The sequence below is a fragment of the Aspergillus ibericus genome, assembly GCF_003184845.1.
Source record: "Aspergillus ibericus CBS 121593 unplaced genomic scaffold BO80scaffold_21, whole genome shotgun sequence".
NCBI classification, from domain to species: Eukaryota; Fungi; Ascomycota; class Eurotiomycetes; order Eurotiales; family Aspergillaceae; genus Aspergillus; species Aspergillus ibericus.
In genome coordinates, this window is record NW_020292119.1 from 141,292 (window position 1) to 158,339 (window position 17,048).

Consider the following 17,048-nt stretch of genomic DNA (forward strand, 5'->3'; position numbering starts at 1 on the left):
GTACGCCCCTTCTCCGAAAAGGCAAAGGGTCAAGGTTCCATATAAATTGACAAGTGAACATGTGTCATGCAGTCGTGAAGGGCTTACAATGCAAGTGCACCTAAGCAGCAAATTCAAAATCGAAATGGTCCCTGGATGTTGTGTCAAACCCCGAGAATGCGCTACCTCATCCGTCATCCAACAAATTTGGTGCGGATGCAGGGACGTCTCCGTCCGTAGATGTCTCTCTATACATACTAATTGCTCACCGAGCCATGTCCTGTCATTTTCGACCATCGTTGCCAGGCTTGTTGGTAGGATAGCCTGGACGGGCCCCGGCGGGGTGGACATTGCCATTCCGGTCCTCATCAGACTGACTGGAACTATCATCGGCGGCACCCGATGTGGATGCACTACGCAAGCGTTGAGCGCGATCTTGAAGCACTTGGGCTTCCGCGGCTGCTCTTTGGGCGCGAATCTGTTTACGCCACATGCTCGCGTATCGGCCTTTCATAGCCAGCAATTGATCATGAGTACCACTTTCGGCTACTCGTCCCTCATGCAAGACAACGATGCGGTCCGCCGTCGTGATCGTACTAAGTCGATGGGCAATGACAAGCATGGTACGGCCAAGAGCGAGGCTAGACAGCGCGCCTTGGATGTGTTCCTCGGTTTCTGTGTCTAGGGCAGCAGTTGCTTCATCCAAGAGAATGATCCGCGGGTTCTTGAGAATCGTCCGAGCAATGGCAACCCGCTGTTTTTCTCCTCCGCTAAGCCGTAGACCACGCTCACCAACCTTGGTATTGTATCCATCGGGGAAGGACATGATCTTGTCGTGGATGCTAGCAGCACGGCAAGCTTCGTAGACTTCCTCATCCGTCGCGTTCTGATTGGCATATTTCAGGTTGTACATCAGTGTCTCATTGAAGAGCACAGTGTCCTGTGGCACAACTCCGATGTGTCTCCGAAGCGAATCGATAGTAATCCCTTCGACGTCGTGCCCATCTACACGAATCCGGCCCCGCGAGGCGTTATAGAACCGGAAGAGTAACCGGAAGACAGTAGACTTGCCACCGCCCGATTCACCCACCAGAGCGGTTGTCGTCCCTGGCTCGCAGCGGAACGTCAACCCATTCAAGGCGGGTTTCCGGGTGTCGTACGAGAACTCCACATTTTCGAACATGATGTCACCCTTGCAGACCGGCAGAGGCCTGGCACTGGGTCGATCGATCACTGTGGGCTGTTCTCTGAACAGTTCCAACAATCGCTCGGAATTGATCATGGCCGACTGGATGGAACGATAGAAGGTACCGAAGAAGTTCAAAGGCCCCTGTAATTGGGCCATGTACGTGAGAAGCGACACAAATTGGCCAACATCCCGCTGTCCTAAGGACACCTGATAAGCCGCAATGAAGCATGCAATCAGCAAACCTAGCATAAACACGGTGTTCTGTGACGTGTTCAGAAGGTTGAGGGAGAAGAGCACGTGGTATTCGGCCTTCTGGAAATCGGACACAGCATTTCGGTATCTGCCAAACTCATAGTCTTCCGCGTTAAAGTATTTCACGGTCTCATAGGAGACCATTGAATCGTTCCTAGAACCATGGTGTAAGTCGCTTTGCGCAAAAGAAGTAGAAGGCCTTCCCAGGTACTCACTTGACGGCATCTTCTTGCCGGGATTTGTTGACCATCTCTCGACGGATTTCGGCTCTCCATTGTGCCATGCGCACTGTGACATAGAGATAGCAGAACGTTACGATGGTGACAACAAGGGCATAGTAAGCATCCAGGAAGACGAGGAAAAAGACAATCGCAACGCACAGGTCAACCAACATAGGGACGACCTGAAAGGTGACTTGTTCGAGGAACGTGTTGATCGAACTACCCTTACTCAGGGCAGAGAGTACCTCACCCGTCTTCTTCCCTAGGTGGAAATCGAGGCTGAGACTATGCACGTGTTCGAAAGCCGCTGTCGACAGCTCCATGTAGGAATACTGGCTCACAGGAATCCACAAATTAGAGCGCAAAGACCCAATGAGTCCCTGGTTACCCTGCAACCACCGATAGAGGATGTAGAGGCAAATGTCGAACCACGGGACCCGAAACTCGCCATCCCCTTTAGAGAGAATGTTGGTGATGACACCGGCCTGGTACGGGACCAAGACATTGACAATCCGTTGCAGGACGATCAGTACGAAACAAATGACGACGACCACTTGTAGCTGGCGGGACTTGGACGGCCATAGATAGGGGAAGAACAGCGAATAGCCACTGAGATACTCCCACCAACTGGTTGACGGAACGGTAGTCGGGCGAACCCATGGGTCGGCGGGTTTGGAAGGTTGCGCGTGACCGTTAGTTGAACCATAGGCATTCCCATTCTCTGCATGGTGGGCGCTGAGCAGTCCCGTGGACTCAGTGACGCCATTGACGTGACCTTGGGCTCTCTTGGAATTAACGTTGATTGAACTGAACATATATACCGTGACCATAGCCATGAGAAACAGTACCCTGACGCAGTTCAAAATCACCTCCGTTAACTCCCATGGCGTTATACCTTGTCTCAGGCGGCCGCCAGTAGGATCCCCAACCACGGGTTCACGGTGTGCGCCAGCATAGATGGAAAGAGAGGAACCTAGAATACTCAGCTCGACCGGGACTGCTGCTAGCCATGGAATGAACTGGGCAAAAGTCGGAGACGGATTGGTATCCAGTAACGAGACGAGAATAATCGCGTAGTCGAAAAATGACCCCACAACGTAGATCTGTTCTCGTCAGCAGCTGCGCCTATTCTGTTTCTGATGCTCCGGTTCGAGGCCTAGCCTGAAGCCGAAGACGAGACAGGGAACCTACCACGACAGATTGACCACACCACCAATGCTCCGATCTCGCAATCATGACATGGGCGATATTAATGGCGCCGTCCGCAGCAATCGTCAAAAGAACCCCGACGGAAAGCCACTTGAATAACAGCTTCGTATTTCGGGAAAACTTCTGGGGTGTCTTGATGACGGTCATCGTGCTCCTTGACCGCTTAGGGAGTGGTCTCCCCCCAGGCCCCGTGTGGACGGCATTGGTGTTCTTGTTCGCATTTCGGGCCGTAACAACGGAGCTGGCAATGAAAGAGGCCACAAAGACGAGGAGAAGGACGATTGGAGACGCAATGCGAAGATACCCCAACAATTCGCGAGTGGCGTGTTGGTTTCCCATGATGTATAACCCTCCCATTGACCGATAGTATCAGAAGACCATCAAGATATTTCCATGACACGGCAACTGTGCTCTTCGATTCCAGTCGGAGACCGCAGGTGTTGAGAGACGACAATCGTGAGATATGAGGGAAATCTCGAATTAGGATGCGTAGGACGAGGCGACTGCGGACTAGGAGCTCGGCGATCGAAGGACTGGGTGGATCGACAGACACGTGGGAAATAGTAACCTCTTCTTCTTCGAGTCTCTATTAAACTTAGGAATGGGGAGAACGGTTTCTTAACCAAAAATGACAGGCGGGGAAAGAAAAAGAAAATGGCGCGCAAGAAAATGGAAATGGGAGAGGGGAAGAGGAAAAAAAAAAGAAGGTTTCCAATAAGTACAGGAGAAGAATACAGATAGACTATCCCGAAACTATAAGACGAGGAAAAGTCGGGGCTAGGATGATTGCACCAGGAAATTGGTCAAGCAAGAAACAAAGAAGAGAATTAAAAGGGAGGAGAGACAGCGGAAGAGAGGAAGAGATGGAGAGAAAGACGGAAGAAAGAGAAGGGACAGACGAGATAGCAGAGCGACACGCGAGAGGAAAGGATCGTTGGGAGGATACAAATAGTAACTGGACGGACGAGGAAGAATGACGGTGTGGATGCGAAAGCAGTCGAGAACCCAGGCTGGCCGGACCCAAAGCTACTCTAAGCTTGGTTGGCTCCGGAAGGCGAAAAAAAGGAATCGGGCCCAGCAAGCAGCGGGACCAGCGCCGGAGGATGCGATTAATTATAATAAATTATAATCATCAAAGATTCGTTCCTCGAGTCGCCGCCTTTTCTTTCAACGGTTGGTTTGGTTTTTTTTTTCTTTTTTCCTTTTTCCTGGGGGATGATCAGATGCAAAATCGGAGGTTTATATTTTATGCCTCTCTTCTCTTCTCTCTTTTTTTTTTTTTCCTTTTTTCCCTTTTCTTTCCCTCCCTTCCCCATGGTGGTTAAATGTTACGTGTCGAGGAGCAAGGTGTGGCTCACAAGAAGCAAAAAAGAAAGAACAGACAAGAAAAGAAAATGAATTAAAAAAATAAAGAATAAAAATAAAAAAAATCCCAAAGGGCGGAGAGGAACAATAGGAATGATCAAACTACAGTGTCGTACGTAGCCGTTTGTCGTCCTAGGATGTAGGGCCAGTGCCTGCTGAACCCGTTCATGGACAGTTTCATCGGACCTGAGTGGATTTGACCAGCAGGTTCGTGCCCAATGAGAACAGGGGTTGGAATGAAGGTTCGAGTCCCGAAGGAGAGGAATCCGCCCGACGAAGGTCATGATCCCTCTAGGGAAGAATGGAAGAGTGAGTGTGTGGGGTAGAATCAAGCGAAAGCTTCATACCGACTACACCATGACTTCCTGGAGCTTGATTACCTACCTGGACCTACATACATACAGACCTGCATACAGAGTACAGCTCCCGCGATAGAGTTACCTACCTCCGGTGGGGAGGGAAGCAAGCAAGCAAGCAGGTCGTCGCAGAAGGGTTGTGAATTGTGATAGCTGTGTAACCCTCCAGAAGAAAACGAAGATCGTTCAGGGCTCAGAAGTAAACAAGGGCAAAACCAACTGGAGGGAAGTCCGTCGTAGGGATGCGGTCGTGACAGATCTCGATGGAGGAGGGCAAGGCGCAGATCGATGCGAGAGGTAACTGGCCGAGGGCGAATGATGGCGGGCCTGGCCTGCACCAGCAAATAGCCGTCCGGGGATTCCCTGGAAAGCTGTTTGCTGGGATGCCCGAGCAGCTCCTTGACTGGCCGCGGGAGACGAAAGACACATCACTTCTTCTTCCTCCTCCCCCCTTCGCACACTCGATACGACTGATAGGAGGCGGGAGGTATATATTAACCCGGGGGGTCATTATTGATTGATCGAGCCCTTAATGCAGGAGGTGTTATGTCTAGTGCGTAGGTGGCTGACAGCTTCAGAGACGGTCGTTAGAAAGGAGTGGTCCGGTCGCTTTTCTCGCCCGTGATGACCAGCCCTTTTTTTTTGGATTCCCGTATAGTACTAAGTTATTACTTACCATACACTGGAGCATTGGAGCATTGGAGAATTAGGCGGAGGATTTCCTGCTTCCATGAGAACCCAGTATCACCCGACCCCAAGTCCCTCCGCAGAATGACCCAGCTGTCGGTACAATGCGGGGAGGGCTGGAACCGATCATGTTCTTCAAGTTGAGGATGCATCGTTATTGCCATCCCGACGAGTCATTCCTGGTACTAGTCTTTTTTAGCTTGTCCCACCTGGCAGTCCCGAATGTCCGGATGATCTAAAACCGCGCCTGGAATGTACGGCCCTGGAACCCCCTCCCCCTCGAGTAAGACATGACATGACTCCCACTGCCTTAATTGTCTCATGGCTTGGGAGGATCGTTCTGCTGTAACCTGGTAGAGCTCCCGATAGGTAGACAGTGCAAATAAGCACGTTGCTGGGGATGGTCAGACAACCACCCCCATCCTCCCCCCAGCTCTAAAAGCTGTATTGCCGACGCGATGACTCTAAGCGCAAGAGCTAGTCGTCATGGAGCCGATCGAACCCATCCACCGTCGAATCCACACCGCCTTAACTGCATGCAGGTCGGATTTCCTCCAGCCTTCGAGTCTGCACCCGTCCATCCTTCCGGCCATCCAGAAGGGTTCTCCCGAAACCAACGAAACGGTTTCCAACCGGTGGGAACCTCAAACTGTCGACCTGTCGGTCTCCCTGGATGACCGGATGTTTGACCGAACGGGTCAACTCTGGACTCTGTACAATCCCCTGCTTGAAGGAGCTAGTCGGTAGAATTTTTTTACTTTGTGAGCCATCAGCTGGACAGATCGAATCTGTGGGTTTGCTTTTCTTTTGCCGTGAAGTTGGTGCCTGCCTTCTCTTCCTCATTGCGCTGGTTTCGCTCTCTTCTTAGTTCTTAGTTCTTACACATTCGACCTCTTTTCGTACTAGCAGCTGGCGATGGGGACACTAAACCCACTGGGAAGCTGCACATCACGGGGTGTTGCCACGCCGGGGTGGGTTACCTAAGGCTAATACTCCCGAGGCGGGACTAGACCCCGTCGGGACAGGTTCAGGTATGGATCAGGTGTCAAAAGACTCAACGGTATCATCATCATGGTCGCCACAATGATGGAACGATGGCTATAGTTAATAATAGAACAGATTGGGGATGTAGGAAGTACACAGTGAGAACGATACTGATCAAGAGGTCATCCAGTGGGCAAATGATCGGATAATCTACCGAGTAGTTTCAGGTCCCTGTGATTCTTGAATTAATTTTCTTTTTTTCGCTCCTCTTTACCTGCATGGTGCAGGCTGCCTAAAATCATATCCCACCCCGTCGGTATGAATTGCGCAAGTCATCAGTTCAACCTCACTAACTATCAACTGGTCCATCCTCAACCTGACTTCGCCTCCCCCTTTCCACTTCATTCTCCACCTGCTTCTTCTCCTTCTCCTGTTGGCCCTTTTTCGAGAGCCTTCGTCAGTAATGACGGAGCCTCCATCTCCATCGGGTTCACGCCGTTGTGTGGCTGAGTGAGGCTGGCCCTCATGTCTGCTTCTCACGGAGTCATGCCCAGCACCGCCGCCTCGCCTCGCCTCCCCCACCTGCTCCCGTACCACAGAGTCACAAGTACTCTTTCCAAGTTCCAACCGCGCGGCCAGTGCTCCAGCAAGATTCGCCCAGCCCTTTCATCTTAGGGTCTCGGCCTCGTCGTCCGCACCCCACGGGAAGTCGTGCAGATTCCCTCTGCTGGTCCCCGTTCAACAAGGCCCGAGTCATTGTATAGCCTACCACCCCCTCTCCCTCTCCTCATAGTCACCCACCCCCCAATTATCCTCCTACCGATTACCGACTTTGTCTCCCTCTGTCGCCTCTCCCGCGTAGTCCCTTGCTTTCCAAATTTGGGTTTTTTATCTTTCCCTCCCTTGTCGCACGCGTTTACGTACTTTTCTGCTGGACAATGCATCGTCCACTTCCTCCGTACAGTATCTAGTACTTTCCTCACAGACAATGGAAACCCTGAATACGGGAATTGATCTGACTCTTACGCCCTTTCCCTGGACTTGGAGGCTGGAACATCATCCCAGACAGTTTTCTCATCATAAGACTAGGATCCCCGCAGCGGGCACATGCAGTCATCAGCTACTACTTACTCCGCTCTATGTACGTAACCAGTGAGATAGCAGGAACAGTGATCCTGAAGATGACCTAATAAATCGTCCGAGTCCAGCCCTTTCAATACCTATTATTAGATCTCAATCAGCTACTCGTGGTACTCATTGTCTTACATACTATGGTACTATGTGGGAGGAACGGGATCCCCTGTCCAATCATGACGCAGAGGGTATGGTGAGGGGTGGGAGATCATAAGATCTTCTTATAATAGATATGACTATTATACGAAGGGTATCGTGATGGGGGTTGAACTTCGTGTTGTGTATTGTAGCCGGCTTGTGATTTGATTTAGGTGTAGTAGTTATAGCTTAGAAAGCTATTGCCTTCATGGACATACAAGGACTGACCACCACCCAGCGTATGGTTTTTAGTCTAGTTGGTAAAACATGAGGTTGCTCATTTAGCTTAGAGCCTTTAGTTACATCCAATAGCTAATGAAGTGATTTGATAGCCTTCAACCCCCGCTATATATGTTCTATGTAGCTGATTAAATACCAATCAAAAGATCTAGCAAAGACTCTCCAATCGACTATACAATAATCGTAGAATTTATACTCCGCAAACATCTCCTAACCAAGTCAACAGTCCATCGATTGTTACGCATTGACATATTAGCAGGACTAAGCACGAGTAATACCAGTACAACTAGTAATGCTATCTACTGATATAGTGCCAAACGATCAAGCAATCCGATCATGCTAGATCCAACGTGGGTACTAAGACAACTGTAAAAGTGAACACGCAAGCCAAACCTTCTTTATATGAATGTTGGCATTGCCTATTCTACGTAACATGCCTCCTAACTACGGCTTAGACATCCTCAGAGACATCGGAATTTCTTACGGTGATGTTCTCTAATCAGGCAAGTTGGTGACGGTCAGTGAGAGGGATGACTGGGTTCAAGTGGACCCCGAGTTAGTGTTGGGTAGTATTAGGGATAAAGATGGTGTAGCTTCTAAGGGAGATCATTCAGTGTGTATTGGTTTGCAAGAGATGTTCTGACATGTTCGCATTGAGAATAAATTGTGGCGCCTTGATGGGTCGGAAAATGTGCAAGTGGTTCGTGTTGGCTATGGTATATAGCTCATATACTACATGTGACCCTAAGATGCAAAAGAGATGACCAGACATGTTTGCTCTCGAGTCCATCTGACTGCGGCTTTCCTGTGTCCCTCTAATTATTGACGGAAGATGATATATCCATGGATCACTTGCCCCCGTGTTGATATGTGGTCATAACCAAAATCTTCCCCAGATATCAGTGTACACAAATAGCGGCCCCAAAAAAGACAAGGATAATCCTGGAAACTTTCGTGAAGGTGTTGTAGTTATCCTGAGACAGAACTCATCCACTGTCTTGGAATCTTGTTTCAAATTCCAAAAGAACATTCCGTGATATCCAAAATCACGCAGGAAGATTGACTCTGCTGGCCAATGTCAATACTCAGAACTTCCGCTTTTTCTTCGCCGGAGCCTTGCTTTTGGCATCAAGTTGCCTTTTCAATTCGTCACGCTTCCTATCCGCTTTCTCCTGCTCCGTTTCTTCTTTCTCTTGCTCTATGGGTGGTGGCGGTGGCGCCTTTGGCTGTTGTTCGGGAGCCGGTGAGTGTGACTTAGAGATGGTATTTTGTGGCTCGGGAGACTGCCTCGATGGTAGTGGTGAGGCTTGTCTATCTTTCTTCTTGCCGCCTATCACTCCTAGTCCCCGCGGTCTGGTCTGTGGCTTGCTTGAAGGTTCGGGTTGCAGCGACGGCGGTGGTGATGAGGCTTCCTTTTCCTTATTTCTACCACCTATGACTCCTAGTACACGCGGCTTGGTTGGTGGAATAGTTGACGACTGGGGTTTGGACGGCGGCGGCGATGATGGGAAGGGTTGGTCATCTTCGTCTGGTTCTGACTCCGTTTCGTCGTTATTTGGTTGAGGTGGAGATGATTTGGGAGCCAGTGCCGGTGTGTCAATATCTGGTGACAACGGCGATGATGGCTGTGGAGAATACTGCTTTGGTGGCTGTTGTTTCTTGCCCCCGATGACTCCAAGGCCCTTGGAGGGTTTGACAAGGGGCTTCTCTCGTGGCGCAGGAGGTTTGACACGACCTTGTTTTCTTTGGACATCTTCGTCTTCGTCGTCGCTTTCCGTTTCCTCCTCTAGCCTTGGTGAGGGTGATTTAACTTTGGAGGCCGGCGGACGTTTGAGCCTTGGGGGTGTTTCTTGTCGCTAAAACACGAATTATGAATACAGAAATGACGCGCTCGTGGGGAAGGGACGTACTTCAAATTCATCATCTTCAGTCTCCGTACCACCATCTGTTCTTTCTGGTTCTTCTGAGCTCTGTGGTGGCTTGGAATCTACGCCTTTGCTGTTTTCCCTCTGCTCAGGCGGCTTGTTGGTAGCGGGAATGTTACTTGGTGTAAGCGTTTTCCACCACCCATCGGAAGCCGGGCACAGGGATTCAAGTTGTTGGGCCATATCATCCGTGCTAGAACCCGCTGCTTTTGTCATGATAGCGGATGCAAGTCCGAGACCAAGAGACGATACGTTGGCCTCATCCAGCCAAGCTTGCTCGTCAAAAGGCGCTACTCCTTTGATATACTTAGCAGCTTGTGTCAGCATCGAGCCTTTGTGGCTGGTTCGAAATCCAGTGATACCAGGAAAAACGGTGCTGATATCAACCCCCATCGCTTCGAGCTTGTCAAACAGCTTTACCAGCACCCAATCTTTCGTGTTTAGCAGTTCGATTAGACCTCGTTGGCGCGCCTCCCAGCCAGTCTCCGCCTTGATTAGCGGAAGGAGTAATTGAGCCGTCAATGAGGACTGTGGCTCTTTAAAGAGGTAGATAATCCATTTCAGAGGCTGGAGCGGAGCTGGTAGTTTTGTTGAGGTGATCAGTTGTAGAGAGTCACTCTCTGGGCCATGACTCAGCGCTGTGCTGCTTCCAGGTTCATTGCGAAGCCCATCCCCTATCTTTTGTAATAGTACAGAAAACTGTTCTGTGTCCTCACTCGGGTCGATCGTCGCGTCATCATCAGCGGCTCTTCTCAGAATATGCCGGCGATTTAGATTCTCAGACCAGATGTGGGTCAGGTCAGTTATATACAACTGATATCCGTTTTCGGAGACAGAATAGTGAAACAAAAGAGGTGGAGCCAATCTGTCGTTGGATAGATGCAATCTCTGCCACTTCGACGACATTGCTCAGTGGCCTTTTGAGGTAATTTTGCTCAGCTGTACAATAGTAAATAGAAGCAGGTAAGTGAAGCTCCTCCAGGCTCCCGCAGTGGATCACATGAAGGCGACAAGTGCACGTGGTCGCAGGGAAACTTTGCCGGTCGCTATACCTCCCATTTTAGGCGCGCGATACCCGTTGCCCAGAAAGATTGGAGGAAACTATGTCAGACCTCACTGTTCTCGGTCGGTTCACGTCAAGAACTCGGCTGGTTACCGCTCGATTTAGCGTCACTTACCTAACTTGCTTCTCTAGAATTACTACCCCCAGTGAGGCGCCAAGATGTCATCACGAATCCCCGACCGGACGGGTTCGAAGCGAAGTCGGTCTCGGTCTCCATCCTCGCGTCATCCCCAGAAGGCCCCGCGCAGATATGACGACACGGATAGATACCGTGACAGAAGAGATGGAGATGAGCAGTCGCATTCCCGTCCCCGGAACATGAGAGATCAAGTCCGGCTCAACCAACTTCAAGAGGACGAACAAGTACGCGAATGGGTGGCGCAGGAAGACATCTTCGTTCTCAAGCAAGCGAAAAAGAAGGCCGAAATTCGAGTGAAGGAAGGTCGGGCCAAACCCATCGACTGGCTTACTGTCACACTGCGGGTCATTGATCCGACAAGAAACCCTCTGGACGATGAAATCGCCGACTCAGAGCTCGATCTGGTGGATCCGGATGGCGTATTCGAGGGACTATCTCAGACTCAGCTACTCGACTTGGAGAAGGATATTGATACGTTCTTGAGTCTTGAGACCAATTCACAGAACAGGGATTTCTGGAAGGTACGGATCTTCTACTTTGGCACGATATTGGAGCTCGACGCTGATTGATTGTCCCTTACTACAGACCATGAAAGTTATTTGTCGAGATCGCCAGAAAGTCACCGCCCCCGAAGGACGCGCACTCAGTTCTGTCGCTACTGATATAAACCGGCTGTTGAGTCCTAAAACCTACGAGCAGCTCCAGACACTCGAGATTCAGGTCAGGAAGAAGTTGGATTCCAATGAGCCTATCGATACCGATTATTGGGAGGAGCTTTTGCGTAGCCTTACCGTCTGGAAGGCTCGTGCAAAGCTAAAGAAGGTCTGCCAAGTTGTCATAGATGAGAGGGTTCGTGGACTGCGCCAACAGCAATGCGAAGAAGCTGCATCTGTCCGGGCGAAGCTGGCCCCTTTGGCGCCAGTCATTCAAGCAACCTCCGATGGTGAAGAGCAGCCAGAGTCGGCTGATAGTGGCGAATATCGTGGACTCGACCCTGACCCATTGCTTCAAATCCGGCCAGAAGACAAGGTTTTGGAGATAGTGGACGAAACCGCATTCCTTAATCAAGTGGTAGGCAGCACTCATCCCTGTACAAATCTACGGGTACTAATCTCATACAGGCTCGCGAACGTCAAAAGATCCTGAAAATGGGATTTGTTCCCCTCCGCCAGCGGCATGCCGAAAAGCCCTCGGTGGTAACAACAAATCAAGCAACAAGTGCCCCGGTAGCCACCGCATCAACTCGCTTCTCCTCGATTCCTAACGAAGACTTCTCGCAAGCAACCAAGGCCCTTTATGAGCGAGAGTTGGCCAAGGGAGTGAGTGAAAACGAGGAGATCTTCACCGGTGAGGAGACTGTGAGCACGGGCTCCCAGCCACAATGGGCGAGCAAATACCGACCACGCAAACCACGGTACTTTAACCGTGTCCAAATGGGCTATGAGTGGAACAAATACAACCAGACTCACTATGATCACGATAACCCGCCTCCCAAAGTTGTACAGGGCTACAAGTTCAACATCTTCTATCCAGACTTGATTGACAAAGCGAAAGCGCCAACCTACCGCATAGAACGAGAGCATGGACGGAAGCGTGGTCAATCTTTTGCTGCGGCTGGTGAGGAGGATACTTGTCTGATTCGCTTCATGGCCGGCCCTCCGTACGAAGACATCGCCTTTCGGATTGTCGACAAGGAATGGGACTATAGCGCAAAGAGAGAAAGAGGCTTCAAGAGTACCTTTGATAAAGTATGTCGCCGAGTGATTACGTCGGGCCACAAAAAGACACTCACTGACTTGATTCCAGGGAATTCTGCAACTACACTTCCAGTTTAAGCGCGTGAGTGACCCCTGTTATTTCGATCATCGTTATCTCACATATACTGATGTTATTCGCAGATCTACTACCGAAAGTAAACATTTTCACCTGAAGGATGCGGGAGTCTTATGTATGTACTGCAGTCGGGATGGGACTGATCATCTGGTGTTCCACTACTACTACCCTCGGGATCCGTCGTGCACCATAATTGGACTGGAAACATTAACCACTTCCTCCGGCATTGGATCCCATCTCGGCCAAGCTAGGATGTATCATATCGATATGAAACCACATTATCGGTCCTCGCAGATCCAAGTTTCCACACGTGCGTAGCGGCCTATGCTTATTTGCACCGCAGTCTTCACACTTCACGGTTTCCCCATTCATTGCCCCTCCGTTCGGCACTTCAACCCCTCTCTGATTAAGACTCAACATCTGGGGGGCTGTCTTGCTGCCCATCAGGTGAAGAATGACAATAGGAGAAAGATTTACTTTTTCTTTTTCTTCTCTGTGAATTGCTTTCTTCTTTATTTTCTCTAAATAGCCCGGACTGGCTTACGTCGTGTCGCCTTCACGGAAGAAGGAAGGGCCGCGACAACAGTGGGTGCGGCTTTTCCAAGGTGTTACTATGCCGCCTGCATGGTTCTCTAAGGCTTCGGGCTGGTCGGGGAATCGGGAATGAACTGGAGAACCTGCAGGATACTAGATTCCAAAAGCGCTGATGGCTTTTAGGAAGGTGATCCAATGGCAATCCCCGAGCTTGGCGGCGTCCCATCTGTGTTCTTGAGCGGTCATGGTTAGCGCAATAATCGCAGGACTTCTGCAGCTGGCCGCCATCCACCAGCGACTCCCACCATCCCCGGTCGGTCCAGCGTTGTAGGGAACCAAAGTACGGCCGCCATGACAGGCCCCTGTCCGGAGTACCCAGTATGAGTCCACGGTAGGTACTACTATACGTGTCCCAGATCCGGCCTCTGTTTGGGCCCGCTGCGGCGCTGAGATCATTGGTCACTGCTGCACGCTGAATCGCTGTTCTACCAGTGGATGGCGACTCCCGCGGTAGAACGAAGCAGCTCCGGCCACAACATCCCCAGAGCACATGATGGAGACTTTTTTTTGCTTCTTGGTGCCTGTCAGGCTACCTGTTAGTTTTTATTTTATTCTATTTTTTTTATTTATTCTTTTTTTTTTTCTCTCTAAGGAAAATTATTTTAACCCTTTCTGTTTCTTGGTGCGGTTTTTACTATTCTTAAGATTTTCGTTGCTGTTGCTGCTTCTGGGATTCGTTAGGTAAATCTATCTCCAGCTTATAGAGCATCTCTCTTGTTTGCCAGGGAAATGCATTGTGCTTGCTGGCTTGGTGCAGTACAGAAGGAGGAGGAAAAAAAAGAAAAGAGACGACAGGATATCTTATGAGCTGGCATTTCTTTCGCCTCACAGCTCTCAGGGAACTACTCTCCTCATCCTGAGTGGTCACACGTCTTCTATATTAATTTTCTAGCCAACCCCTCTTGACATCCCCATTTCACAGGGCCCTTCGCACCTACCTGGCATATCTCGTACTCTTAAGTCCTTTATATTCCTTTTTTCCTTCGCCGAAACCTCCCCAGGTGTCACTTCACCTGGTCAGAGCTCTCGAACCGGATCGCGATAAGTTTGGTTCACCCTGGAGGACGACATGGATCGTTTCTTTCCCCCTCACGGCTTACCGTCGGATTCACTTCCATTTGGCCGGGGGCTTGTTGATGTTGCAAGACAAACAGTGGCCCCTCCCGCTTCCGTCTCGGATGGCGTTCGTTTGGACCCTTCTCACCATCGCGATCCCTGTTCAGCAATCGGGAATTGGACGAGCTCTAGCTCTTCCAGTCCAGCGGAGCCGATGTCTCTGTCTCACCATCAACAAAATCCATGGAAGATGGCGCTACCCCCGTCACTCCCAGCGCCCATTTCATTTCCAGACCGCGGGTTGCCTCGTTTGCTTCCTTCGCACCGTCTTGAGGTCCCTGAAGGACCATCTTCCTTGCTGGCAGCTGGTGGCTCTAGATCGAGACAACTAAAGCCCGAGCTGCGGCGTCTTCATGACAGCAGACCTTCCTCAGACTGGCTACGGGAGCCGGGAGCTATCTCCTCATGCTCGCACGAATCTAGTTCTTATCACCTATCGACGGGGATGGCGCGATCTGACACTTCTGAAACGGCTTGTCCTACAGCGAACTTGCCACCACTGTCCCCAGCTGTCTCGGCCTTGACTTACCCTTCACTGAAGCTGGACCAGTCAGACGCCTCTGATACCATTGATGAGAAGCCTTACTCTAAACTCATCGAAATGGCTCTCAAGACGAATCCCGAAAAGAAGTTGTCTCTCCAGGGGATTTACAACTGGTTTGAGCAAAACACAGCGAAAGGGAGAGATCAAAGCTCGAAAGGTTGGCAGAACAGTGTGCGGCACAACCTGTCCATGAACGCGGTATGTCCCCTCGCTTCCTGATTCTCTTCTCCGCGAGTCTGTCTCTAAGCACTGTACTAAGACAATACACCATGCGGCAGGGCTTCGAGGCTGTCCGGGAAGAACCGATACCTGGGAAGAAAGCCGTGAATTACTGGCGCCTGACGAATGAAGCCATCGAGAATGGCGTCCAATCCACAACCCGGTACAGGAAGCAGGCGAGTTACAGGAAGGCCTTGGGCTCGGATCCGCTGGCTCCCCAACGCCAGCGGTCCGGGGCCAAGGGGGGTAAGGCTACGAAAATCAAAGCTAGGTTCCGTGGACGTATGAGCGAGGACGACTTGCGAAGAGAAAGATGTCGCCAACGGGTGACATCACAACGGCGACCGCAAAAGAATGTCTATGCCCAATACTGTACCACAGCCGCGGCACTGACGGGGATTACAGTAGTGTCACCCTACCAAGTATCAGGACCGACCACGCCGGGAACTCGCTTATCAACCGAACCATTTGATTTGGGGAGCGTTGTTGGCTGCGCTGATCCCTCTCCATGCACTCCCCTTTTTTGCGACATGGCCGGATCGGGGCCCGACTGTGTTGCGTTGGACTCTGGGTTTCTTGGATGGGGAGCGATCCATTCATTTCCCACTGGATTGCTGGCTGGGTCCGGAATCTCCGCAGATATTCAAATGGGGGGTATAGCATAGGTTCGGTGCAATTCGGAGTAGATAGTATCTAGAGGGTTTTCTGGCTGACTTGCATGCGGGTTGTATTGTAGCGGATTGAGAGCCTTGTTGGGTTTAAACGAGAGGCATTGGCCCCTGTCATAATTTTCGATACTTCATAATTACTATTATTTGGATGTTTGACCTTTTTCCTCCATTTGGATTTCCCCATCTTTCATGAATATTTTATTTCACATTCGTTTGGCCGCATCCTTCATTGGCCATTGACGACATCTCGCTGTGGGACTCAGGGCACAAGAGGTACGGGGTGCGGCGCTTGGTGTTTACTTTTTTCTTTCGTTTCTCGTTGCTTTCCTTCTTTTTCTTTTCTTTTCTTTTCTTTTCTTTTTTTTTTTTTTTTTTTTCCGCTAAATAAACCCCAGCCTGATTTGAAGGAGGAGGGGGAGGCACTCCGTAGATAATGGGGATATGCAAGCCATGACGATGAGACAACCCATGATGGTTTGGCACTTGAAAAGCACTGGCCGAGAAGCACGAGGCAGAAACCACTACTTACTATCTACCTGGATCAACAAGACCCCAGCAAAAATCGCCATTGATGTATGTATAGCCACTGCCATGTCAATCCCGGGCCGTTGTCGGGCTCGAGGATGCATCTGGGCCCTTCAGGCTGTCAGCAAAGTCTGGTAGCTCATCTGCATGCCCTGCAGGCAAGCAGCATCTCCGGCGTATCTTCGTTCTTCCACCATTCCACCTGGCCTTCTTTTTTTTCACTCCGGTACTTTCTCGCGTCTTTCCTCTCGTTTGATCGCAGCGGTTTCTGATCTAAACGCCAGCCCTTGGTTCCCCCATTTTCCCCATTCATCCGCGATGGGTGCCCAAGGGATCGACCTGACTAGTTCCTCATGTCTCAACCCAGCTTCGAATCCCGTTCGCACGCTCTGTTCCCCTCCGCAGTTCCACCCAGACTAAATGCTGCTAAGTCTCCGTCCCTGGTCAGTTGCTTAGCAACCACCCTCCCCACGACGACTCATTATTGCGTACAGGACCATCATGGGGACATTCTGATTCGATGGAAAACTCAGCCGTTCTCGGTCTGCTTCCAATCACGATCCGTGCGCGGCATGTCTGCAATGGTCTTGCCATGGGAACCCCTCGTGATTACTCTTCATTCTTACCCACGCGGTCAATTTCCGATCCGGTTGGATGGATGGATG

General features: G+C 50.6%; 5 protein-coding genes across 5 annotated transcripts; 2 read left to right on the forward strand and 3 right to left on the reverse strand.

Moving 5' to 3' along the window:
* Nucleotides 1-52: 52 nt before the first annotated feature.
* On the reverse strand, nucleotides 53-3,515 carry hmt1 (putative vacuolar ABC heavy metal transporter (Hmt1)). Its single transcript, XM_025724929.1, has 3 exons — nucleotides 2,833-3,515; nucleotides 1,636-2,744; nucleotides 53-1,574 (listed from the first exon to the last, which is right to left on the reverse strand). Exons 1-3 carry the CDS (start codon nucleotides 3,205-3,207, stop codon nucleotides 263-265), a joined length of 2,796 nt encoding a protein of 931 aa, XP_025574940.1. The 5' UTR covers nucleotides 3,208-3,515; the 3' UTR covers nucleotides 53-262.
* Nucleotides 3,516-4,002: 487 nt separating this feature from the next.
* BO80DRAFT_93062 (uncharacterized protein) lies at nucleotides 4,003-4,631 on the reverse strand. The gene has a single exon (XM_025724930.1). It carries the CDS (start codon nucleotides 4,497-4,499, stop codon nucleotides 4,179-4,181), a length of 321 nt encoding a protein of 106 aa, XP_025574941.1. The 5' UTR covers nucleotides 4,500-4,631; the 3' UTR covers nucleotides 4,003-4,178.
* Nucleotides 4,632-8,393: 3,762 nt separating this feature from the next.
* BO80DRAFT_465098 (uncharacterized protein) lies at nucleotides 8,394-10,632 on the reverse strand. The gene is made up of 2 exons (XM_025722697.1): nucleotides 9,665-10,632; nucleotides 8,394-9,610 (listed from the first exon to the last, which is right to left on the reverse strand). The coding sequence occupies exons 1-2, from the start codon at nucleotides 10,583-10,585 to the stop codon at nucleotides 8,840-8,842; spliced, it is 1,692 nt and encodes a 563-aa protein (XP_025574942.1). The 5' UTR covers nucleotides 10,586-10,632; the 3' UTR covers nucleotides 8,394-8,839.
* Nucleotides 10,633-10,901: 269 nt separating this feature from the next.
* Nucleotides 10,902-12,797, forward strand: BO80DRAFT_435076 (splicing factor cactin; the record flags this gene model as incomplete). The annotated part of the gene is made up of 5 exons (XM_025720896.1): nucleotides 10,902-11,402; nucleotides 11,467-11,952; nucleotides 12,003-12,629; nucleotides 12,688-12,720; nucleotides 12,780-12,797. The coding sequence occupies 5 exons, from the start codon at nucleotides 10,902-10,904 to the stop codon at nucleotides 12,795-12,797; spliced, it is 1,665 nt and encodes a 554-aa protein (XP_025574943.1).
* A 1,580-nt stretch (nucleotides 12,798-14,377) lies between these two features.
* BO80DRAFT_356561 (uncharacterized protein) lies at nucleotides 14,378-15,852 on the forward strand (the record flags this gene model as incomplete). Its single annotated transcript, XM_025715794.1, has 2 exons — nucleotides 14,378-15,166; nucleotides 15,247-15,852. 2 exons carry the CDS (start codon nucleotides 14,378-14,380, stop codon nucleotides 15,850-15,852), a joined length of 1,395 nt encoding a protein of 464 aa, XP_025574944.1.
* Between the last annotated feature and the right edge of the window lie 1,196 nt (nucleotides 15,853-17,048).

Coding starts and splice junctions, on each gene's coding strand:
- hmt1 (XM_025724929.1), bottom strand. CDS start 3,207: ATGGGAGGGTTATACATCATGGGAAACCAACACGCCACTCGCGAATTG. Junction 2,745..2,832: donor GGTGTGGTCAATCTGTCGTG/GTAGGTTCCCTG, acceptor TGACGAGAACAG/ATCTACGTTGTGGGGTCATT. Junction 1,575..1,635: donor CGGCAAGAAGATGCCGTCAA/GTGAGTACCTGG, acceptor CCATGGTTCTAG/GAACGATTCAATGGTCTCCT.
- BO80DRAFT_93062 (XM_025724930.1), bottom strand. CDS start 4,499: ATGACCTTCGTCGGGCGGATTCCTCTCCTTCGGGACTCGAACCTTCAT.
- BO80DRAFT_465098 (XM_025722697.1), bottom strand. CDS start 10,585: ATGTCGTCGAAGTGGCAGAGATTGCATCTATCCAACGACAGATTGGCT. Junction 9,611..9,664: donor CTGAAGATGATGAATTTGAA/GTACGTCCCTTC, acceptor TTCGTGTTTTAG/CGACAAGAAACACCCCCAAG.